Genomic DNA, 26,565 nt, shown 5'->3' with positions numbered 1-26,565 from the left:
CTGTCTGTCTGTCTGTCTGTCTGTCTGTCTGTCTGTCTGTCTGTCTGTCTGTCTGTCTGTCTGTCTGTCTGTCTGTCTGTCTGTCTGTCTGTCTGTCTGTCTGTCTGTCTGTCTGTCTGTCTGTCTGTCTGTCTGTCTGTCTGTCTGTCTGTCTGTCTGTCTGTCTGTCTGTCTGTCTGTCTGTCTGTCTGTCTGTCTGTCTGTCTGTCTGTCTGTCTGTCTGTCTGTCTGTCTGTCTGTCTGTCTGTCTGTCTGTCTGTCTGTCTGTCTGTCTGTCTGTCTGTCTGTCTGTCTGTCTGTCTGTCTGTCTGTCTGTCTGTCTGTCTGTCTGTCTGTCTGTCTGTCTGTCTGTCTGTCTGTCTGTCTGTCTGTCTGTCTGTCTGTCTGTCTGTCTGTCTGTCTGTCTGTCTGTCTGTCTGTCTGTCTGTCTGTCTGTCTGTCTGTCTGTCTGTCTGTCTGTCTGTCTGTCTGTCTGTCTGTCTGTCTGTCTGTCTGTCTGTCTGTCTGTCTGTCTGTCTGTCTGTCTGTCTGTCTGTCTGTCTGTCTGTCTGTCTGTCTGTCTGTCTGTCTGTCTGTCTGTCTGTCTGTCTGTCTGTCTGTCTGTCTGTCTGTCTGTCTGTCTGTCTGTCTGTCTGTCTGTCTGTCTGTCTGTCTGTCTGTCTGTCTGTCTGTCTGTCTGTCTGTCTGTCTGTCTGTCTGTCTGTCTGTCTGTCTGTCTGTCTGTCTGTCTGTCTGTCTGTCTGTCTGTCTGTCTGTCTGTCTGTCTGTCTGTCTGTCTGTCTGTCTGTCTGTCTGTCTGTCTGTCTGTCTGTCTGTCTGTCTGTCTGTCTGTCTGTCTGTCTGTCTGTCTGTCTGTCTGTCTGTCTGTCTGTCTGTCTGTCTGTCTGTCTGTCTGTCTGTCTGTCTGTCTGTCTGTCTGTCTGTCTGTCTGTCTGTCTGTCTGTCTGTCTGTCTGTCTGTCTGTCTGTCTGTCTGTCTGTCTGTCTGTCTGTCTGTCTGTCTGTCTGTCTGTCTGGAAGGTTTATCAAAGAGTTCTATAAGGTATAGATGGTTTCAACTTAACAACATAAACATTCTAAATGGACCCATGTTTACTTCCTGTTTGCCAATATCAATAACTGACAGGAAATAAAAATAGGTGCAGGCTATAATTCCCTAGCAACACAATTCCAGTGAAACCGTCTATTTACTGGCTTGGCTGATGCTGGAGAAGCTGTGCGACTGCCTGGGGGAGGTGGAGAGGGGGAGCTATCCAACAATTTGACAAGGCCACACATCTGGGGACAGCGAGTGAACTCATTGTCTGATGACAATAGGGCATTAAAGCAGCAATAGTGCCACACCTCAACCTATTTAGACATTTTATATACATAATATCAGACTAATGCAGATACCTGATCTGTGTTTATACTATAGTGTATTACCGTATGTATGTGGTATAGTGTTTATGTAGGTAGGTAGGTAGGTAGGTAGGTATGTATTTATTTAGACAAAACATATACAGATCATTATTTCACATATTTGCTTTTGTCAAGGAGAGAAACGAAAAAGCCAATGACTTATTTACATTGTTGTCCTTGGAAGTCAAGGATGCTTGATACAACACATACAACTCATTACAGAAAATCATTCACAATTACATTTGCATAGCAATAATGGCACAACCCTTAATTAATACAAACATGTTCATTTGTTGAGACATGCTAAACTAGCCGTGAGTCTGTGTGTCTCAGAGCACCCCGAGGGGAGGGGGTGGTGGGAGGGGGGACGGAGAGAAATTCCGGCCTTGACAAATTACATTTGCCATCAGCTAGGACCGGAGGGGGAGGAGTTTGGATATGACTACAGTTGCTGTCATAGCAGGGGGATAGGATGTACAATACAGTTAATGATTACATGTACATCTGGTGGACACAAATATAGTGTACATAGTAAATGGTCTTTTGTGTACTGTCTCAGAACTCATGTGAGAGTGGTCAACAAATGTGTTTTTTGTCAGTTGTTTCATTTTTGAGACTTTAACACATCCTGCGCCAATACGTTGTACGACGTGTTTCAAGTACATGCGAATTCTGCCAATCCACGGCGTACAACGTTATTGAGATCATATTTCATATTTTCGCCATGTTATTCATATTTCCCTCACGGAGCCTGGTCTGATGCAGTGGGACTCTGCAACGCTTCAATACTGCCCCCTGGTGGATGATCGGCGAGTTGCCAACCCGGAAATGGCCGGTTCGATCTCGGTGCGTCTCCGAAATGCGTCCGGCCACTCGCATATCATTGCGGGACTCTAGCCACACACCGTGGATATGGATCGCTGCCATAACTCAATAATCGACATGATTTGGGCGTGTATTATTATTATACAAACCGGAAATGGATCGACTCGATCCCCATCAAATAACTGGGATCCTTTTGCTCCAGTCTCATCGCCCAACGGTAAGAGAACGTTGACATTACTTTCAGCCTGTTTGTTTATTATTATCCATGCAAACTGCTCTGATCTATATATCACCCATACTACATAAAGAATTTAACGACGATCACGGAATTATAAACGACCCCCCCCCCCTCCGTTCATCCGTGCATGATCAGTCATAACGTTTAGGATCATGTACAGTTAACATTTTTAATATAGCGTGGATCGGCAACAAACGTCATTTGATAATCTATATATGCGTTTATGCCAGATATCTCACGTTCTAGGAATTACTGCAGAAAACGATAAAAACATATTTATATTCTAGATGGTATTTTCGTATAAATGTATGCATGAAAAAGTAAAACGTTCCTACATCCTGAACGATAGATAATCGATGTTGAATGGGCCATAGTAATGTCAATTTAGCAATACAATTAAAAAAGTTATAGCCCTGCAAAGAAGGTGAACAGCTCCATAGACTTACAGTACTGTCAGAGAATGGTATAAGATGCTGAAAGTGCGTGGCAGGGAATGTGTTAATGAACGTTTGTACTCTGCTCTATGACTCAGCTGTATCAGTGAAATAAGGGCATTTATTAACATTGAATGTGAAAATGAGCACATGCCTATTTCACGTCATGTTACATTTCAAAACAAGCATTGCCTAATTTGGAGGTGGAGACTCTATTCTCTGATCTAACTAACATACAACCTTGTTCATCTGATGTCACTTCATTTGACTGTAAATTGTGTTTCTTAGGCATTGTAGTGAGTCATCACTGTAGTATGACAATGACATGGTAACAAACACTGTCTACTTTGATGTGCACGCAATATTCAGATGAAATGACACGACATGTAAAAGCCGGCTATCGGTGGTTGATAGCTAACATTAGCTTACCGGCCAGCAAGCTAAGCTAACCTTCATCACCAGTAAAGCATGTTCAGGGGTAGAAGAGGAAATGTGAACATTTCTGATTAACTCATCCCATCGGCAAGATGAAGTAACGTTTTTTTTTCTTCATCATGGTTTTCAAGATCACTCGTCTTAACTAACGTTAGCTCGACCATGAACCTGACCGAAACACCGCTGATGGTTATATGCCACTCACTGGGGCTCCACCCCATCTAACTGACATTAACCGCTAGTCTTATTTCCTATTTATTTCTTTGGTACGAGTTTTAAGAAAGTAACTGTGGCTAACTTTAGTAACGTTACTGTAAAAGGCACACGTTGCAGCGCGGTGCCACTGCTGGTCTTGACCGCATTCTCTCGGATCCTCAGATTTCTACAAACGGGTGAACGAACCAGACGGAAGAGATGCAGCTCTTGTGCGTCACGCTGCTGGTCGTGTTTGCCACCGTGTTTGCCGATGACAAAGATGTCGGAACCGTGGTTGGAATCGACCTGGGCACCACCTACTCATGGTAAGAAATTGTGACTGTTGTGTAGACTTTCAAAAAAAGTAAATGGTACCCATAAGATATTAAGTATGCTTGGCAAAGATGGTAATTTGTAAAGTCTTCGTTATGCATTTGTCTTCTCTAGCGTTGGAGTATTCAGGAATGGCCGTGTGGAGATCATTGCCAATGACCAGGGAAACCGCATCACTCCATCCTACGTGGCCTTCACCGCGGAGGGTGAGCGTTTGATCGGTGATGCTGCCAAGAACCAGCTGACCTCCAACCCAGAGAACACCATCTTCGATGCCAAGAGGTTGATTGGCCGCACATGGGCTGACTCCATGGTGCAGCAAGACATCAAGTACTTGCCCTTCAAGGTGAGGTTCTTAACCATGCCTGGCTTTTAGAGCCTTAGGTGGAATTCCTGCAACCTAAAAGTGGCTAAGAATGTTCACCTCTGAGGCAAATTGCTCAGTGTACCATACTTTTGCCTCCTAGGTTCTTGATAAGAAGAGTAAGCCCCATATCCAGGTGGACATTGGGAATGGTCAGATGAAGACCTTTGCTCCTGAGGAGATCTCTGCCATGGTGCTGGTCAAAATGAAGGAGACCGCTGAGGCTTACCTGGGCAAGAAGGTAACTAAACTCATTCCCAGATAGAAATGAGGGGTTTTGAGTAACAATATTTGAAAAAAAATTCATACAATTTGCAATGTATCAAACTATGACTATTTGCTTGAAAGAGATTAACCCTCTTCTTGTCTTCTCCTAGGTCACTCATGCTGTGGTCACTGTCCCCGCTTACTTCAATGACGCCCAGCGACAGGCCACCAAGGATGCTGGAGTCATTGCCGGTCTGAACGTCATGAGAATCATCAACGAACCGTAAGTGTCTTTGTGTAGTATCTTTTATCACTCACCATGATTTTAAAGATGAACTTAAACTTTCTTAGAACATCTTAATAACGTCTTGCTCTTATCTCATCCAGAACCGCTGCCGCCCTTGCCTATGGCCTGGACAAGAAGGACGGCGAGAAGAACATCCTCGTGTTTGACTTGGGCGGCGGCACCTTCGACGTCTCTCTGCTCACCATCGACAACGGCGTGTTTGAGGTCATAGCCACCAACGGCGACACCCATCTGGGAGGCGAGGACTTTGACCAGCATGTCATGGAGCACTTCATCAAGCTGTACAAGAAGAAGACTGGCAAGGATGTGCGCAAGGACAACCATGCTGTGCAGAAGCTGCGTCGCGAGGTGGAGAAGGCCAAGAGGGCCCTGTCCGCCAGTCACCAGGCCCGCATTGAGATTGAGTCCTTCTTCGAGGGAGAGGACTTCTCAGAGACCCTGACCCGTGCCAAGTTTGAGGAGCTCAACATGGTAAGAAGACCGTTTCCCATAAGTCAAAACCTGTATATATATATGCACATTTAACTTAAGAAAACCTGCACTTGCAGAACACAACTAAGCCTTTTTCTTCCCATGCTAGGACCTGTTCCGTTCCACCATGAAGCCTGTACAGAAGGTGCTGGAAGACTCCAACATGAAGAAGCATGACATTGATGAGATCGTCCTGGTCGGAGGCTCCACTCGTATCCCCAAAATCCAGCAGCTGGTGAAGGAGTTCTTCAACGGCAAAGAGCCTTCCAGGGGCATCAACCCCGACGAGGCTGTGGCCTACGGAGCTGCTGTGCAGGCTGGAGTGCTGTCTGGAGAGGACACTGGTAGGTCACAATCCAGACATGAGTCACTTTTTTGCGTTGCGATGCATATGTTTCACTGCTTTTGATGCAGTGTAACATGGGACCTGGACACCTTGACCTAAATGTTTCTCATTCTTGTCTTCTAGGTGACCTGGTTCTTCTAGACGTGTGCCCCCTGACTCTGGGTATTGAGACGGTTGGAGGAGTCATGACCAAGCTGATTCCCAGGAACACTGTGGTGCCCACCAAGAAGTCTCAGATCTTCTCTACCGCCTCCAACAACCAGGACACTGTCACCATCAAGGTCTATGAAGGTAAGAGAAAACTGCATGACATATTGATGGAAACCTATTAGGGCTGTACCGAATGTCATTTTGTAACATTCAAATCTTCTATTGAAGTATTTGAACGAAGCTTCAAATGTCTGTCTGTGAGGTTCGCCTCTTCCCTGGACCTTTAGTTCCTGTTCCCTGGACCTTTTATTCCCTGTCTCCTCACCTCACCAGCCCCCACCCTCGCGTTGTCGTTACTGTGAGGTTCGCCTCTTCCCTGGACCTTTAATTCCTGTTCCCTGGACCTTTAATTCCCTGTCTCCTCACCTCTCCAGCCCCCACCCTCGCGTTCGTTTACTCTCGTCTGCTCTTCAGCAGCCCACACCCTTGGACTACCTTATTTATGTGTTTGATTGGTCCGTGCCGAACACACACTTCTAGTCAAGTATCAATTACCATCACGCACCTGATGTGTGTTCTAATTAGCGCCCCAGTGGGCTTTAAATACCTGGATCTCCCCCCCAGTCCTTGTCGGGTCGTTCTCTATCTGTAAGCTCCTACGGGAGATTCCCTATCTGTATCTGTTTCTTTATTCTGTATGCTGTTTCATCTCCGGCGTGAGACGAGGTGCAAGCCTTCGCCACCTGTCGCCGTTTGCCTGGAGTGGGACACAGTACTGCGCTCTCTAATTCTCTACGGGAGGTATTCCAGTGTTCCACTCCAGACCCCGCGCCAGACGTGCTCCTACAGCAGACGCGCACCACTCCAGACTCCGCGCTGATGCGCTCCTACAGCAGACGCGCTCCTACAGCAGACGCGCACCACTCCAGACCCCGCGCCAGACGCGCTCCTACAGCAGACGCGCACCACTCCAGACTCCGCGCTGATGCGCTCCTACAGCAGACGCGCACCACTCCAGACTCCGCGCTGATGCGCTCCTACAACAGACGCGCACCACTCCAGACTCCGCGCTGATGCGCTCCTACAGCAGACGCGCACCACTCCAGACTCCGCGCTGATGCGCTCCTACAGCAGACGCGCACCACTCCAGACTCCGCGCTGATGCGCTCCTACAGCAGACGCGCTCCTTCAGCAGACGCGCTCCACTCCAGACGCGCATCGCTCTCTAATTCTCTACGGGAGGATGTGTCTCTCCGAGCCGGCGCGCTCTCCGAACCGGCGCGTTCTCCAAGCCGACGCGCACCACTCCAGACTTCTAGCCGGCGCGCTACTTCTCCAGACGCGCATCGCTCTCTAATTCTCTACGGGAGGATGCGTCTCTCCGAGCCGGCGCGCTCTTCAAGCCGACGCGCACCACTCCAGACGTCTAGCCTGTGCGCTCCTTCTCCATCCCTGTAAGCAGCTCTGGCCCTCGCCCTGTCCAAGGCCTTAACCCTGTTCTCTCTGTCCCTGTCTCCAGCCCGCCTCCGCGGGCCTCTGTCCCTGTTCCCCTCTCCAGTGCCCCTGTTCCTGCCCTGTCCTTGCCCTGGCCCTGTCCTTTAGCCTTAGCCCCTTAGCCTGCTCGCCTCTTAAAGGCACATTGCCCTTTTTCCTTGTTCCGGTATTTTTGTGTTCTCCCTTAAAGGGACAGTGCCGCTTTTCTGTTGTATTCAATAAATGCCCAGTTCTTGGCTTACTCTCATACCTGTCTTGTGTTGTGCGATTGGGGTCGGTTACAAACCATAACAGTACGACCCGACCCGTCGACGACCCCAGCCAGCACAGACAGTGTATGTTGAGTTTGTCCTTTGTTAGCTCCCCTGTTAGCCTGTTAGCTCCCCTGTTAGCCTTTGTTAGTTCCCCTGTTGACTCCCCTGTTAGCTTCCCTGTTATCCCTGTTAGCTTCCCTGTTAGCCCTGTTAGCTCCCCTGTTAGCTTGTTAGTCTCCCCTGTTAGCTCCCCTGTTAGCCTTGTTAGCTCCCCTGTTAGCTTCCCTGTTAGCTCCCCTGTTAGCCTGTTAGTCTCCCCTGTTAGCTTCCCTGTTAGCCTCGTTAGCTCCCCTGCAGCTTGCCAGGCCTCTACTACCAGCTTGGCCCCAGTCTGCTAGCCATGCCCAGGCAGCTAACCCGGTCCCTCTGCATGGCCTCCACTTTTTGTGTAGCCTTCCCACTGCTAGGACTGCCCCTTCAGCTAGCAAGGTCAGTTTCCCCACTGCTAGGACTGCCCCTTCAGCTAGCAAGGTCAGTTTTCCCACTGCTAGGACTGCCCTTTCAGCTAGCAAGGTCAGTTTTCCCCACTGCTAGGACTGCCCCTTCAGCTAGCAAGGTCAGTTTTCTCCCACTGCTAGGACTGCCCCTTCAGCTAGCAAGGTCTGTTTTCTCCCACTGCTAGGACTGCCCCTTCAGCTAGCAAGGTCAGTTTCCCCGCTGCTAGGACTGCCCTTTCAGCTAGCAAGGTCAGTTTTCTCCCACTGCTAGGACTGCCCCTTCAGCTAGCAAGGTCAGTTTTCTCCCACTGCTAGGACTGCCCCTTCAGCTAGCAAGGTCAGTTTCCCCACTGCTAGGACTGCCCCTTCAGCTAGCAAGGTCAGTTTTCTCCCACTGCTAGGACTGCCCCTTCAGCTAGCAAGGTCAGTTTCCCCACTGCTAGGACTGCCCCTTCAGCTAGCAAGGTCAGTTTTCTCCCACTGCTAGGACTGCCCCTTCAGCTAGCAAGGTCAGTTTCCCCACTGCTAGGACTGCCCCTTCAGCTAGCAAGGTCAGTTTTCCCCACTGCTAGGACTGCCCCTTCAGCTAGCAAGGTCAGTTTCCCCACAGCTAGGACTGTCCTTCCAGCTAGCTTGTTCTCTCATGCTGGTCCAGCCCTGTCTGCTAGCCTAGCTCTGGCAGCTAGCGCAGCCTCTATGTTAATGTAGCATTACAGCTAGCATAGGCCCTGTAGCTATCAGTGTCCTCTAGTTACCCCTCAGCTCCTCTAGTTACCCCTCAGCTCCTCTAGTTACCCCTCAGCTACCATAGTTACCCCTCAGCTACCCTAGTTACCCCTCAGCTACCCTAGTTACCCCTCAGCTATCCTGTCCCTCTGCTAGCCCCACTTTTGGTGTAGCTTCCCCGCTAGCTTGGCCCAATTTTTTGTTTGTTGCCTTGTTATGTCCCCTGCCCCTCTGTCTTTATTTTTTGGGTCGCCCGGTGGCTCCCGTGGAGGGGGGAGTACTGTGAGGTTCGCCTCTTCCCTGGACCTTTAGTTCCTGTTCCCTGGACCTTTTATTCCCTGTCTCCTCACCTCACCAGCCCCCACCCTCGCGTTGTCGTTACTGTGAGGTTCGCCTCTTCCCTGGACCTTTAATTCCTGTTCCCTGGACCTTTAATTCCCTGTCTCCTCACCTCTCCAGCCCCCACCCTCGCGTTCGTTTACTCTCGTCTGCTCTTCAGCAGCCCACACCCTTGGACTACCTTATTTATGTGTTTGATTGGTCCGTGCCGAACACACACTTCTAGTCAAGTATCAATTACCATCACGCACCTGATGTGTGTTCTAATTAGCGCCCCAGTGGGCTTTAAATACCTGGATCTCCCCCCCAGTCCTTGTCGGGTCGTTCTCTATCTGTAAGCTCCTACGGGAGATTCCCTATCTGTATCTGTTTCTTTATTCTGTATGCTGTTTCATCTCCGGCGTGAGACGGTGCAAGCCTTCGCCACCTGGAGTGGGACACAGTACTGCGCTCTCTAGTTCTCTACGGGAGGTATTCCAGTGTTCCACTCCAGACCCCGCGCCAGACGCGCTCCTACAGCAGACGCGCACCACTCCAGACTCTGCGCTGATGCGCTCCTACAGCAGACGCGCTCCTACAGCAGACGCGCACCACTCCAGACCCCGCGCCAGACGCGCTCCTACAGCAGACGCGCACCACTCCAGACTCCGCGCTGATGCGCTCCTACAACAGACGCGCACCACTCCAGACTCCGCGCTGATGCGCTCCTACAGCAGACGCGCACCACTCCAGACTCCGCGCTGATGCGCTCCTACAGCAGACGCGCACCACTCCAGACTCCGCGCTGATGCGCTCCTACAGCAGACGCGCTCCTTCAGCAGACGCGCTCCACTCCAGACGCGCATCGCTCTCTAATTCTCTACGGGAGGATGTGTCTCTCCGAGCCGGCGCGCTCTCCGAACCGGCGCGTTCTCCAAGCCGACGCGCACCACTCCAGACTTCTAGCCGGCGCGCTACTTCTCCAGACTCGCATCGCTCTCTAATTCTCTACGGGAGGATGCGTCTCTCCGAGCCGGCGCGCTCTTCAAGCCGACGCGCACCACTCCAGACGTCTAGCCTGTGCGCTCCTTCTCCATCCCTGTAAGCAGCTCTGGCCCTCGCCCTGTCCAAGGCCTTAACCCTGTTCTCTCTGTCCCTGTCTCCAGCCCGCCTCCGCGGGCCTCTGTCCCTGTTCCCCTCTCCAGTGCCCCTGTTCCTGCCCTGTCCTTGCCCTGGCCCTGTCCTTTAGCCTTAGCCCCTTAGCCTGCTCGCCTCTTAAAGGCACATTGCCCTTTTTCCTTGTTCCGGTATTTTTGTGTTCTCCCTTAAAGGGACAGTGCCGCTTTTCTGTTGTATTCAATAAATGCCCAGTTCTTGGCTTACTCTCATACCTGTCTTGTGTTGTGCGATTGGGGTCGGTTACAAACCATAACACTGTCGTCATATTTTACGACGTAAGCACGTATTTTTATATTGAATTCTTTTTAATAAATATCCTCAACTAAATCCTCAATTTGAATAAAGTGATTAATCTGATTGAGTTTAATAATAAAAAAAGAATCAACTATAATGAATAACTTGTCAGTTTCGTCAACATAAATAATCCAATAAGGGCACGGTTGGTACGAAAGTGATGGTGACGTCTTGATGGAGTGCCAAGCCAATGCAGATAGGCTACATCATTTATGATAAATGTTTTATTTAAATTTTTATGACGAGTCATATACTATAATATTAGTGTAGCCTAATCTTTATCTGCAACTGTGAAGAAAAACCCCATTGGTTTAAACGGAATGAATAGACACATAAAAAAATATATATATTTAAAATGATTATATTTTTTAATAAAAAATTCGAATGTTGATTTAGAATTCGAATGTCAACATTATGAACGAAGCTTTGAACTATTCGGTACAACCCTAAAACCTATACATAATGGCTAGGATTTGAAGGTGTGATGAAACTTTTAACAGTCAATTCATCTTTATTCATATATATATTTTATATAAACATGCCTATAAAAATTATTATGAAACAATGGTTTCATAACTTTGGATTCGGGTTGTAATTTTCATTTCTTTCCCTTCAGGCGAGCGGCCCCTGACCAAAGACAACCACCTGCTGGGCACCTTCGACCTGACTGGTATCCCTCCCACTCCCCGTGGTGTACCCCAGATAGAGGTCACCTTCGAGATTGACGTCAACGGCATCCTGCGCGTCACCGCTGAGGATAAGGTCACGGGCAACAAGAACAAAATCACCATCACCAATGACCAGAACCGCCTGACACCAGAGGACATTGAGCGCATGGTGAACGACGCCGAACGCTTCGCCGATGAGGACAAGAGGCTGAAGGAACGCATCGATGCCCGTAACGAGCTGGAGAGCTACGCCTACTCTCTTAAGAACCAGGTGGGCGACAAGGAGAAGCTGGGCGGCAAGCTGTCCGACGAGGACAAGGAAACCATTGAGAAGGCTGTGCAGGAGAAGATTGAGTGGATGGTGTCCCACCAGGACTCCGACACAGAGGAGTTCCAAGCCAAGAAGAAGGAGCTGGAGGAGATTGTGCAGCCCATCGTCGGCAAGCTGTACGGAGGCGCCGGTGCACCCCCGCCCGAGGCGGGAGAGGGTGAGCAGGGTGAGCAGGAGGAGAAGGATGAGTTGTAGGCAGCGAGATGGAAATGGAAATGGAGATGGCAACTCTCAGCAGCTTTTAGAAGTGGCAAACATAGAAATGGACAAATTAAAAGGTTGGTTCAACACAAATAAGTTATCACTCAATTTGAAAAAAAAACAACTTCATGATATTTGGAAATTGTAAAAGAATCACTGATCCTCAACTGAAAATTGATAATGTAAAAATTTTGAGAGTATATACAAACAAGTTTCTAGGGGTCTTAATAGACCACAAACTCTGCTGGAAACCCCATATAAAATATTTGTGTTCAAAGTTAGCGAGAAGTATTGGTATACTGGGCAAGACTAGATATATCCTGAATCATAAAACTCTATACATTATATTGCACACTCATTGTACCATATCTATCATATTGTGTTGAAATCTGGGGAAATACTTATAAAAGCAACTTACAAAAGATATGCACACTGCAAAAAAGAGCCATACGGGGATAGTACATCATGGTATATATTTAGATCACACAAATAGTCTGTTTGTAAGGAGTCAAACATAAAAATTCATTGACTTAATCAAATTCAAATCTGCACAAATTATGTTTCTGGCAATAAAAAACAAATTACCAAGCAACATTCAAAAAATTTTCACGGCTAGAGAGAGTGTTTATAATTTTAGAGGGACATTAGCTTTAAAGCAACCTACGGTACGTACAACTCTTAAAAGTATGAGCATTGCAGTTTGTGGGGTATCACTCTGGAATGGTCTGGATGCGAATATAAAATTAAGCAAAAATATCAATACATTTAAAGGTAGCTATAAACAAGCACTTATGGACACATATAAGAGAGCGGAGCTTGAGCAGTATAATTTTTTCTCATTTGGATATTTGGATATATAAAAAACTACTTTTATTTTATTTTTTATTTGTTATATTATTTTTATTTTTATTAAATTATAATGTCAAATATTGTAAGGAAGGGGCAGGGCTTGATAAGTTGTTTTACTTCCCCCTGTCCCTTCTCGAACACTTATTGTATGGAAATTAGAGCTGTCAGGCGATTAAAAAAATTAATCTAATTAATTACAGGATTTGTAATTAATTATTCTAATTAATCGCATTTTAATCGCATAACCATTTTATGCCTGATATTCTATATTCTATAATCATATTTCAAATTGCATGTGTCCAGATGGCAGAATTCAGTACTGTATCTACAAAACCTTCTGTTTAATCATCTTCCATCTATTAATTTGCTTAGATTTTTCAGGTCTGGTCAATTTGAGCATGGTGTTATTCACAGTCAAAGATAAAAAAAAATTATTGATATTCTCATTTGGTTCATTACAATTGACTCAAAATAAAATTTTCATTCAATCAATCACCGTGCAGATTGATTGATTGAATGAAAATGTTATTAACAGATTGCAGAATGGGTACAATACAGTACGGCTCAATACACACAATTGTTAAGGGGATGCAGACCAGAGAAAGACTTTCGTCTTGTTTACATCAGGGTCCCCCATTTTCAATTCATAATGAATTGTAAGTAAGGGTGCAACTTGCACCGTGCAATCCATTCTTTGTGGATCTAGCCCACAGTATTTCTGACACTGGGAATACATTCCCTGAGATTCATAGATGTCCCTAGAATCAGATACCAAGAACATGCAAATGGACCATATTAAAAAAAAGTATGTAAATATGTATTCTACATTCTTATGGAATGAATGAGATACAAAAAAAAATTATAAAAAAAAAAAAAATTATAAAAAAAGAAATTGTAATTAATTTTGAGTTAATTTTCATAACGCGATAATTTGCTGTGTAATTAATTAATCTAATTAACGCGATAAACTGACAGCCCTAATGGAAATAGTCTTTGACTATTTACCTTTTTGTTTTTTAAACTTGTTTTATGTTCGAGACAAATAAAAATCAAATCAAATCAAACTCTGCATCTTCTTTCCTACCGCACCCTTGCCTCTCTGGTAGTGGCACTCAGATGTACATAATGGACTCATGGTGAGGGGAAAGGTCAGAAAAGGGGGTGGCTTTAAATGCCAAGTTTCAAGGTGTGTGAGATGTTTCTCTTCGCTGTGAAGCAGAGATATTTGTTGGCCCGGTTTCGAGGCTCGCTGCTGCTGTTCTCTCTCAGGCAGTCCTGAAAGGGGTTCTTGTAGAGGGGATGGGGCTTAGTGGGGGTGGGTGGGCCATCAGTGTGGGTTCTGTACAAGGGCAAAACGTGTTCACAAGCAATGTTAACAAGTTATTTATTGAAATTTGGTCAATGTAGAAAAAAGGCTTTCTACTGGAAAGACATTGAAATAAATGTTTCATATAAAATTTGTCTTTGGTTCTATTTCTTTCTTTAATTAAGTGTCATGTATGTCATGTTTTTGGGTTATCAATGAATACTTTGTTTTACATGTATTAACTCTAGAATTGCCACAGTTATCTACAATAGCAACGATAAAGAAGTGCCAACCACATTATTATTATAATAATGCATCCAGTTTTCTTTTAAGTGTTTGGGTTAATCAGAGTGTTTACCAATCGTATATTATTGTTTTTTTTTGTTCCAAGTGTTATTTTTGATTACATCACTAACAAAATAATAAAAGAAAAAAGACTAATTTAATCAGATTAATCACTTTATTCAAATTGAGGATTTAGTTTGAGGATATAAAAAAATAAAAAAATAAAAATTATAAAAAAAATTAGAATAATTAAAAATGAAAGTTCGAACGGCCGTTCGAAAAACCCTGACGAAGTTCTAATCACTTTAGTCAAATTGAGGATTTAGTTTGAGGATATATAATAATAATAATAATAATAATAATAATAATAATAATAATAATAATAATAATAATAATAATAATAATAATAATAATAATAATAATAATAATAATAATAATAATAATAATAATAATAATAATAAAGAATTTATAAAATTATAATTTTTTTATTTTAATTTTTTTTATTAAAAACGAAGGTTCGATCGTCCGTTCGAAGAACCCTGATGAAGTTTGAATTCCAAAAACAGGCTTCGGGGACAGCCTTGCCAAACATATTTATATTATTCAAATGGATAGAAACATTTGTGTGTATATATATATTCAACAATTCTCTCAGAAGATCTCATTGTGCATCTTGAGACAGTACTGAACAGTACTGAACAGATAGACTAAACAACATAGACTGAAACCTGCATTTCTCAACCAAGGTGCCTTGCCGAACGTTTTGCTGTGGAAAGGTGAGTGTCCACAACGGCTAGCTAGCTGTTCTACTTGAATACTGAATGTTAATATGGAATCAGACAATATTGAATACTGAATGTTAATATCAGACCATATTGTATGACAGTGAAGTTATTGAATCTTTTTGCAGTGTCTCTTTTCGGTGTTGCATGCTTTAGATGGTCCCTGGCTGCGCACTTGCCTCAAGGCCGACTGCACATATAGATCAATATTATTATTATTAAATGTACAGCTCCGAGGCCAGCTCGCCTCGTTTAGGTGAAAATAAGGTTGTAGCTCATTGTCTACCTTACTACGATAGGAAAGAGGTGTCCTTTGTGTTTTAAATACATTTCGCTTAAGAATGATTGACCGCGGACATTCAAATCTGTGAATATCTTTCTAACTTTACCTAAGTCTCCCGATACAATAAAGCGAATCTTCATCACAAATCATATTCTCAAAATAATCTGACGGGCAGATATTATTGCTGGCGGACCTATTTCGGCCTGCGTTTAGATAACACTATTTGGGACAGACCTTATTAGGCTATTACTTCACATAAAAGATCATGTCTAAATGAAATGCACAAAACAAAAAATGTATGTATCATAACGTGACCCTGGTATAGATCTGTATGCATGTATTTATGTATTTATTCATAACGTTATACATATTCGTTAACGGTAGATTGTGCATGGCTTTTACATTGAAAAACGTCCTTGTCACGTGGTCCCATTCTCCATTCTTCACATCAAAAACGAAAAACGAACTATCAAAACGTCCACGGACCAAAATCGGCCCATTATTTACTCCTTTTTTTTATTTGATTCTGACACCAAAATATGAAAAACAGCTCCGTATTTCAGTTTTTCCCCGTTTTTCCGATTTTGGTTTCAAACGGAAATATGAAAACACCTCGTATTTCAGTTTTTTTGCTCCGTTTTTTCGTATTTCCGTTTGAAACGAAAAACGAACTATCAAAACGTACACGGACCGGGGATCGTGTAGTCTTTTACCAGAACTCATTGTCTGATGACAATAGGGCATTAAAGCAGCAATAGTGCCACATCTCAACCTATTTAGACATTACATTATACATAATATCAGACTAATGCAGATACCCATAGGCGGCGCGTGAACCGGACATTAGGGTAGGCTATTGTTGTGTTCTGTAATGCATGTTGAAGATGTACTTCCCAAGAATCTCCACTATGGGGCGTAGTTGATACAATGCCCTTATGCCTACAGCTGAAGTGTGCAGAAGAAGTGTACACGCAGAAGGAGAATAGGACAGAATGTACCCTGCCTGTAACCTACCATGCTAACCTGCTTGACTAAAAGGCTAAAAGAGTAACCTGCTTCCTGAGTCTTATTACTACACCCAGGGCCACCTCGGGCTGTGCGAGCAGTGCGGTCGCACAGGGCCTCGCGGGAAGGGGGGCCTCGCACAAAAAAAAAAAAAAAAAAAAATTAAAAAAAAAATTATTTATTATTTTTTTTATTATTTTTTTAAATTTTTTTATTTTTTTTTGCGAGGCCCCCCTTCCCGCGAGGCCCTTTTTCATCACAGACCTAAAATCTAGTTTTGCTTATATGCTTATATATTTCACATTAGACACGTTTGTAGAATGTTCCTGGCTCTGCGGCTCTGCACTATTCTCTATTGGAGCTCTGGGGCTCTGAAGCAGACATAGGCCTACTATTGGTTTCAAGAAGGGAGGGGTTACATTATGTGTATGCTGGCGTGCGTCAGCTGCGTTTGACTATTTCACGCATGCAGCTTTGGAGGTTATGCTTAGTTATGCCAGCCAAAACGAAGAGGACGGTCATTCGGCAGATGGACTGAAGATGAAAGTTGTTGCATGTTAGACAGTTCAGTCAGGCTAGCCATCCCGGCTAAAGGCAGGGACAGCTAGTTAGCTTTAGCTACGTTATAATATTGAGTGCTAACGTGTGGTTCAGTCGGGATAGCCATGATGATGTCGGCTAGTAGCTAGCTTAGCTAAAGGCTAACTAGCGTTAGCTAACCTAGAGAGAGCGCGTGCAGCATTGTTATGCCAAGATGAAGAGGATGGTCATTCGGCAGATGAACTTCGTCAACTCCACGCGGTTGTCTCCATCCTCTTGGACGTTTGGTGAGTTTTTAATGCACTCTATTCTATTCCCGCCGTGGATATATCTCTCTCTCTCTGGAGCCAAACGGGCCGGCTAGCTGTTGTAGTAGCTAACGGTGTGTGGCCTGGTGTCAGCACCTGGTGCTAAGGCTGTCCCCGAACCCTGTTTTTAGGGTTTGAACGTTCGCCAGGGTTTATCAAACGAACGTTCGAACGTTCGTTTTTTTAAATTTTTTAATAATTTTTTTTTAATCAAATTATTTTTTTCATTTTTTTAAATAATATATATTTTTTTATTGTATTATTATAGATCCTACGGAGGGCGGCATTGCATAGTCTATTGGTGAAAAACATGTTCTTTACAGTGGTGGCTGTTCATGTAAACATGTAATTAAACAAAGCACTCAGAAGAAAATAAACAAGCTACTGCATCAAAAGTTACTACTTATGATAAACAATAGCCCTTGCAGTCACGTAAGGGGCTAGATAAACAAAGGCATTCGTTTTGTGGCATTAACGTTATATAGTTAGTGTTACACGTTCAATAACAGGTATTCACTCTTGGTCGACGGGGAGCCGGGAGGAGAGGCGCACGCCTCGGCTCCTCAACAGACCCGTCGGACGGGCTCCCAACACGCCTGCCGCCCGTCCGCCCTACCACCGTTCCGAGGTAGACGGTGGACGGGTCTGTTGTTGTTTCCAACGCAACCACCTCCCGCCATGAAGCTCACGCTCCGTGGCCGAAAAAGGCTGGTATTCATTAATGATCCTTCTGCAGGTTCACCTACGGAAACCTTGTTACCGATTACTTCCTCGGCGGGGAGCTAACTACGGCTCCCCGGTAGCTACGGTAAGTCTGTTGAGGCTTCTCGCAAGCAGATCAATGGCGGCATTGCCTGAAGTAAAAAACGAATAAAAGCTTGCTGATTGGTGGTAACAGCAGAGGTGTGTGACGTAATTGGCAGAATCGCCTGTCAATCAAAATAGAGCTCTGGTTGAGAAATAGTATCCCGCTGCAGCCCGGCAGACCATACTGTTTGAGCCGAGCGCCTCGCATTCACATCACCTCAACCCCGTGCGCATCCTTTATTCTTTTTCACCGAACGTTCGAACCTATTAATTAAAGTCCGAATGTCAGCGTAACGAACGAACGTTCGGGCTCAGCCTTACCTGGTGCGAGGGAGGTGAGCTTGGTGTTTCATTATGAGAATATCTCCATGCTCAAGTCGGCTATAGTCCGCGAGGGACTTGTTGCCGGCACCGCTATGGTAAACACCACTCTGTAGTGGGACGTGTATTGCCTTCTTTTTCCCTTCCCTCTTCGGATGAGAAGAGGAAAACACAGCGGCTGTCTGAAGTGTTGGCCTGTATTGCTTTTCTCACATTGTACAGTTTTTCAGTGGTAGCCGCATAGCTTGCTTCTGCGTTAGCTAGTGGTTAGCGATAGCCGGGTTGAGCTAACTGTTAGCCAGTTAGCTGTTTAGCTACGACGTTAGCTGCTCGTTTTCACTCGGCTGGGAACGTTAGCTTGATGCTATCAGTTAGCCTAGAGTTAGCTGTTAGCTTGTGCTACAACCATTGACATTAGCCGTGAGAATAGCAGGCCCTGGCACTCTGACTACGACATCATCTTTGACAGAAGATGTAGTCGGGCCTGCACCATGACAAGGCTCCGGCCATAGCTTCTTTTTGTCCCGCCAGCGAGAGGCCTTTCGTCAATGTGGAGACCTGTGTTGCGGCCTTTCGCCCTGCGTTCCTTGGTGCAGGTAAGATGTCCATTGGACATTACCCCACTCTTCCTTCCTTCCCCTCCCGAATGTTTTGTTAATAACGATGTTTTTTTCCAGGCAAAACATATGTTACTTCACAACATTTGGAGATACGACATGTGCTGTGTGTGAATTGTCTTGGTCGTTTGTGTAGCTTGGGTAGCGTTGGCCAAAGCTGTGTGTGGCCTGGTGTCAGTACCTGGCTACTCTATTTGCAGTTAGCCTATTTAGCTGATGTCGGCCATTGGCTCCTTGCTACTTTGTTTTCTCTGGTATAGACCCTCTTCTCTTTGGATTTAAGTGTTGATCTTTGTCCTTTTGGATCTATGTATATTCATGTTGCCTTTGTGAAGTTATCTTTTCCTTCTGTTTTGTTCTTCCATTAAAAGTTGAATATCCTTTAGGGGCTCATCTTTGCTTATCTCTCTCATACATGCTCTCTCTCTAACACACACACACACAGACATGCTCTCTCTCTAACACACAAACACACATGCTCTCTCTCTCTCTTTCTAACACACAGACATGCTCTATATCTCTCTCTAACACACAAAATGACATGCTCTCTATATATTTCTCTCTTTTTCTAACACACATATACATGCTCTCTCTCTAACACACACACACACACAAACAGGCATGCTCTCTCTCTATCTCTCTCTCTCTGGCCTTGCTCTGGTGGAGGGTCAGGGGCATTGCTGGGTCTGTGCAGCGATAACACTGTATATTGACTGTAGAACGGGAGCTCTCTCTCGCTCTCTCTCTTGCTATATCATGCCCAGCCTCGGGCAGCGCTATTATTTAAGAATATGTTGACTGTATTAAAAAAAATTAAAAATTATATATATATATATATATATATATATATTTGTTTACCTTTTAGGGGGGGGGGGGGGGGGGGCTCACGGTTAAATCTCGCACAGGGCCTCGCATTTCTCCCAGGCGGCCCTGGGTAACAAAATAAGTTGTGGATGTTGACAGAGTTTAATGTCCAGGCTGCAGCTGATGTGGTTTATACGGTTTATTGTCCAAAGAAATGATGGTTGATAACAGAACAGCGTCTTCAGTGAAAAAACATCCTCTCTCAGCTGCATAATAATACTTGTCCAATCGGTGCCTAGTAAACGTATTCTAGCGATCAGTCATGCAGTAATGTCAGGAAGAATGAGGAGAGGTTGTATTCGTATGGTGGTTTAATTCCAGCTCAATATGGGTACAGGTTAATATTCCCTCGTAACACAGCTACCTGCTAGTGCTAGTGAAGAGCTGCTAATACGCGCGCTTCACGACAACATAACATCCGGTCTCGGCGGTCCGTCCTCCTATATCTCCCTCCGGGGGGAAACAAGTAACCACACCCCCAGCTAGACAGAGCGACGGTTGGCTCTGGTGTGGGGGGCCAAGTGATTGTCGTTGAGCGACAGGCGATCGCATCACCAGGCGACGTCGGTCGCCCGCCGTGTGCAGAGTAGACCACTTAAGATGCATCGCGATGTGGACGATTCTGCATCGATGCAGTGACAGAACATAATTGATTATAAAAATTAAAATTAAAAAAATTTACTCTCTTGCTAGCTTTTATGTTCTTTTACAATGTAGCGCTTTGGGATTTGCTCCACAACTATAAAGCGGCCTACAAATCAAATATATTATTATTATTAATACAATTAATAATTAATTAAATATTAATTATTAATAAAAAAATAAAAAAGATTTAAACAACAGATGTATGTTTATTTTGCAGCAATTCTTTGTAGTTGCCGCCATCTTTAGTGTTACATCCCATCACACTCCAGTTCTCAGGCTGCAGCTGGTTTGAAAGCGAAAGTAAACAGGTAAGGCTTCTCTGCTGGCTGTGGCTCCAGGGGAGTTGAACAGTTCTGGCTCTGCTAATTTCTTTTCTATCTTTTGGCGCTTTTTTGGTGGACAAACCACTGCACATGTGCACCGTGAACTAGGGATGGGTACCGTTCACATTTGAACCAATACGGTACCGGTACCTGTTAATCGATACCGGTACCCAACGTTACCTTTTTTCTGTACTTTAGTCTCTAAAAATGTAATCTACCTAACGGAACGTAGACCAATCTCAGTCACTCTTATTGTCTGGGACCAAATTCGGCCACGCCCCATTTTGCCCCATCCAGGCTTTTTTTACCGTCAGCGTTTGGGAATTTCATGTCAACAGGTAGATGAAGTGAAATTATACTTATTTTAGAATATATATATCAAATTTCATGAGTATTCATCTATATTTAGTCATCTAAAGACTATTAGATATTAACCTATGTACCAGTAAAAAGTGGGAATCTCTAGTATGTGTTTTGGGCGACGGTGTTTACGGAAGTGCGGGGGTAGCCTCTCAAGTAGACGATACACAACACTTTCTGTTGTCAGTAGATGGCAGCATTGGTTTAAAATTAAAAGGTGAAAATGTGAAAACTACAACATGAATCCAATTCCCAAGACCTTTAGCACAGGTCACAGGTCACTAGGACGCGTCTATTCTTTGACGCGATCTGAACAGCATTAAACTATTAATGGGACCTGAGTACAGTGATCGAGAATGGTTCATCTAATTATCTTAGCAAAAGTGCATCATTAGCATTATGTTTGTTACGGGAACATAAGATTTGAATGTTATCCGCATATAAAGGACAAATAAAACATCATTAATTTGTAAGAAACCTCAATGAAAACGGCGCAGGGTAAGTTATATTCGCTATTCTTATGAAAATGTGATAGAATCCTATAAAAATGTGGACGCATTTGGTCACCGTGACGTTACCTCAGTTGTGAAAAAAAGTATCCAAACTTCAAATAACTACACTTTCGACCGTTTTCGGCTTGCCATTGCCCCGACTGCTTTGTTGTTGAATCAAGTCAAATCCTAGGTAAGCGTATATTGTGCGTGTGAACGTTGACATGAAAAGAAAAAAGGTTAAAAAAATAATATATATATATTTAAAAAATATATATATTTACTGTATCTCACGTGAATCGATACTCGGTAGTACCGACGTGTTTCGGTAAGTACCTTTAAAAGTACCGAATTCGGTACCCATCCCGTGACTCGTGGCTGGAGACTAGCTCTGCTAGCACACATAGCCTAGTGCAGGGCTATTCAACTGGTGGCCAGCGGGCCAGATCCAGCCCGCGGGATGATTCTGACCGGCCCGCCAAAGATTAGATGATAATAAAAAAATATATATATATATATTTTTTTTTATATTTTTTTTTTTTTTTTTTTACTTTTTTCTTTTCATGTCAACGTTAACACGCACAATTGAGCCAAAACTCAACTCAATTAATGACAGATTTCATTGATAAATTGAGGGAAAACTTTGCAAGTCGATTTGATGAATTTGACATGTCCAGAGAATTGATGCATTTTGTGAGCAACCCATTTGCCAATGTAGCTGCTATTTCCACAAAAGGACAAGAGTTCCTTGCATCACTTCACATTGATGAAGGTCTCCTGCAACTTGAAATAATTGACATGCAAGCATCATCTGCTCTGAAGCAGGCACTTGAGAATTAATCCACCACAACATTTTGGATAAAGTGTTTTCATGTCAAGACATTCCCCAAAATAAAAATGCTGGCAATATCTGTGCTAACAATGTTTGGCTCAACATACACCTGTGAATCCAGTTTCTCTCACATGAATGCCATTAAAACAAGCAACCGTGCCTCCTTGACAAATGAGCATTTGCATCACTGTTTGCGGGTAGCCCTCACTTCCTATGAACCCTCTTTCTCTGCCATTGCCCAGTCAAAGAAGTGCAATCGCTCTCATTAGATGTGTGTATGTAGGCTAGGCCTGTCTGCCCCCCACCCCCCTGATGTTTGAGAGTTAAGAGTGGACAATAAGTGCTAATAAGATGCTGTGATTTGCTGTTGTTGCACAGACATGAAGCACTTTTTCATAAGCTCAGCTGCACTATAAATGTGTTTTTTTGATCAAGTGTTGATGTTAGAATGTTCAGATGCACATCATGCACTTGTTTGTTTTTTATTTTATTTTTATATTGAAATGTTGAAGAGGAGATGTTGCAGTTGTTGCACAGTCATAAATGAAGCACTTTTTGCAGGAGATGTTGCAGATGTGGCACATAAATTAAGCACTTTTTTTGAAAAGTATACTACTTTTGCAATGTAGTTAAATAAAAGTTGTGAAAATGTGGTTGCGTGTTGTGTCAAGTGTACATATATTCATAGCACGGGGAGGCGCCGTGGCAGACCGGCCCCTGGCCCCTTGGGTTTCTGACAATGTGGCCCCCTGAACAATTTAGTTGAATAGCCCTGTAGTATATTATGTAGTTCATATTACAATAACATATAGTCTGTTTAACCAGATCAATCATTTCATTAACGGAAGCCTCTAGAGACCTTCGGCCCACCGTCTATTATACAATTGTGTGTATTGAGCCGTACTGTATTGTACCCATTCTGCAATCTGTTAAATAAATAAAAAGAACGTTTGACTGGCCGCCGAGCCATACTGTAGTGTACATGGTGACTGCTTGACTTAAATAAAAAAAAATTAAAAATAAATAATAATTTTTTTTTGGCTTCCCCTGTTATTTTACCCACGCGACGCCACTAAATGGGAATCTAAAAACAAACAAACAAATAAATAAATTAATATTCCACTTGAAGTTCTGACCCAAGAATGCTTTGGGGAAACTGTCAAAAGCATGAAAACAATAGCTTATCCTCTAAATCTCCCTACTGCACTTTAACTTTGAGTACAATGTCACCTCTGAAATGTGTTTTTTAACAAGCCTTGTCAGAGTTGGATATGCTTTTAAAACATCTTCCGCCCGTACGGTCCGTCGGCGGACCGCAAATTACATCATGTCATAAATCAATCTCTCCAGACTGTTTGACAAAAGTATAATTTTTTTTATCAAACGTATTAAAGTATAAACATTATAACCCTGTCACAACAGCATTTATAATGTATATTATCATCAATACGTTTGTTTACCAATTGGTTAAAGTGTTATTAGATCGATTTTACTTTTGTTGGTCGCGAAAGTCCACCATCTTGGAAATCTGAAGTCGGGAATTGTAGTTTTTTTTCGCCATTTTGAAGAGGACCTCCACCGCTTTCAATGTGCGTTGACATTTTTCAGAAACACCCTACCCAGAAGCCTCTATGTCCCGGCAAGCAAATGGCTTGTTATGAATATTTTTTTATTATCTTATTACTCGGGATAATATACCACAAAACGTAACGTTATTGACATTTATTACATGGCGTTTTCACATTCGCCGAAATGCTTGCTTGTGATTGGTCAATAGCCCCCCGACTGCGGTCATTATTTTTCAATAATGACCGCTGTTTTTTCAATAATGACCGCTGTGCGCAGCTGTTCGCAATCAAGCCCACTGACACACACTGTTTCAGTGCAATTAGACACTGCTCTGTTCTGCTGCCGGCGATGACAGGGGGCGGAGCGACGAGCGGAGCCAGAACGCAGCCAGAACCAGTGTTGCGAGTCGATGTAAAATGAATTAGGTATATTGTTAGTAAGTTAGCCATGTAATAAGCGGGATAATGTATAGCTGAAAATAATTGACCTTCACTGACGTTTAAAACACCTCGCCGAAGCGGCTCGGTATTTTAAACTACGTGTCGGTCAATTATTTTGCGACAATGACCTCATAGCTATACATTATCCCTTACATATTAAAGCGCAGTTAGTTTCTTTTCCCTATTTTTAGCATATAGCAACATTTAGATTTGAAAATAGTTTCAAAATGGTGCCACCCTGATCAAAATAAAAAAGCGACTGTAGGGCCTACATTACAGTAGATTTCATTATCTGTTCTTATTACATGGCGTTTTCACATTCGCCGAAATGCTTGCTTGTGATTGATCAATAGCTCCCCGACAGCGGTCATTATTTTTCAATAATGACCGCTGTTTTTTCAATAATGACCGCAGAGCGCAGCTGTTCGCAATCAAGCCCACTGACACACACTGTTTCAGTGCAATTAGACACTGCCGGTGGTCTGCTGCCGGCGATGACAGGGGGCGGAGCGACGAGCGGAGCCAGAACACAGCGGAGGCTGCCCGCGATAATAATAATCACTTTATTTGGGCTGACAGAGCCACAGAACAACTGCGAAATGAATTAGGTATATTGTTAGTAAGTTAGCCATGTAATAAGCGGGATAATGTATAGCTTTACTCGGTCATTGTCGCAAAATAATTGACCTTCACTGACGTTTAAAACACCTCGCCGAAGCGGCTCGGTATTTTAAACTACGTGTCGGTCAATTATTTTGCGACAATGACCTCGTAGCTATACATTATCCCTTACTTATCCACACCTGGTGATACTAAATCCAAATTAATTGAACTCTGGCATTTGAAAGCTAATATATGTATATATATATATATATATATATATATATATATATATATATATATATATATATATATATATATATATATATATATATATATATATATATATATATATATATATATATATATATATATATATATATATATATATATATATATATATATATATATATATATATAATATATATATATATAAATGTGCGAATTGGCTATAATTGTGAGGGCTGTGGGTGTGTGTGGGTAACAAGCAGATAATAGGGACTCTTAAAAGTTATCCGTGAAACAAATAACCACTAAACTGCTTACGCAGATGTTTTAGGAGAAGGGGGGAAATAAACAACACAAAACAACCTTTATAGGTGGAAGTCTCAAACTGAGTATTTAAGAAAATTGGAGAAAACAGGACTACACTCAATAAAGAGGTATAGTAGAAAAGTAAATAAGCCACAAAGGCACCTCCTAATAACAGAGTTTATATTGAAAAAAGTAAAACAATAAACCTCCACTAAGGGAGTTTATGTGTAGAATAACGCCAGCAGCCTAAAACAAGAATGACTACAATAAAGGCTAAATTCTGAATCAGAAATCAGCACTACACTTGCCAATATAATAAGCGTGGCCAAAAGGATAGCCAATACTAGGAAATTAATAAGCAGTTGACACTGCGAGATCCAAACTTAAATAGACTCAACATTGCCATAGGCACAGCTGCACTGAATCAGGTGCAATCAAGCCCACTCACCTGCCGACCCATGAGGCAATTAACCGCAGATACCAGGGATTGACAGCTATCCCTCACACGAGATGAAATAGACAGATGTCCCTCACAGAAAGGTGAAAATAAAGCAAAAACCATGACAGGACCCCCCCCTCTAGGGGGCGGATCCAGACGAACCCTCTGAGACACGTCTCCGAAACTCCCAAACAAGCTCAGGGTCCAAGATGTCCCTGGTCAGAACCCATGTGCGCTCCTCTGGCCCATAACCCTGCCAGTCCACCAGGTACTGTATACCCCTACCAACCCGCCTACTGGACAGGATACGCCGTACAGTATACACAGGTTGGCCATCAACAAATCGAGGGGGAGGTGGAGGTATCTCTGCAGGAACCAACCTGCTCCTCCAAACTGGTTTAAGGCGGGATACGTGAAATGTAGGGTGTACCCTCATCGACGAGGGTAACCGAAGACGCATCATGACCGGGTTTAACTTGCGAACAATAGTGAAAGGGCCCACAAAACGGGGAGCGAGTTTGCGCGACTCAACCCGTAATGGAAGGTCACGTGTGGAAAGCCACACCTGTTCGTTCACATGGTAGGAAGGCGCAGTGTGACAGTGTACATCCGCCAACCACTTGTGCCGGGCCGCAGCATGCACAAGAGCCGAACGCACCCTCTTCCATGTTGCCCGAGACTGACGGATAAACGCCTCG

The 26,565-nt window shown here is 43.8% G+C and overlaps 1 protein-coding gene across 1 annotated transcript; it reads left to right on the top strand.

The window, feature by feature from the left end:
- Nucleotides 1-3,746: 3,746 nt before the first annotated feature.
- On the top strand, nt 3,747-11,750 carry LOC311232662 (endoplasmic reticulum chaperone BiP-like; the record flags this gene model as incomplete). The annotated part of the gene is made up of 8 exons (XM_084319526.1): nt 3,747-3,853; nt 3,975-4,206; nt 4,328-4,465; nt 4,602-4,714; nt 4,819-5,209; nt 5,319-5,553; nt 5,679-5,846; nt 11,084-11,750. The coding sequence occupies 8 exons, from the start codon at nt 3,747-3,749 to the stop codon at nt 11,659-11,661; spliced, it is 1,962 nt and encodes a 653-aa protein (XP_084175652.1). The 3' UTR covers nt 11,662-11,750.
- Between the last annotated feature and the right edge of the window lie 14,815 nt (nt 11,751-26,565).

The sequence above is a fragment of the Notolepis coatsorum genome, assembly GCF_963971535.1.
Source record: "Notolepis coatsorum genome assembly, chromosome: 1".
Classification (NCBI taxonomy): Eukaryota; Metazoa; Chordata; class Actinopteri; order Aulopiformes; family Paralepididae; genus Notolepis; species Notolepis coatsorum.
This window is presented reverse-complemented; position numbering and strand designations above follow the sequence as displayed.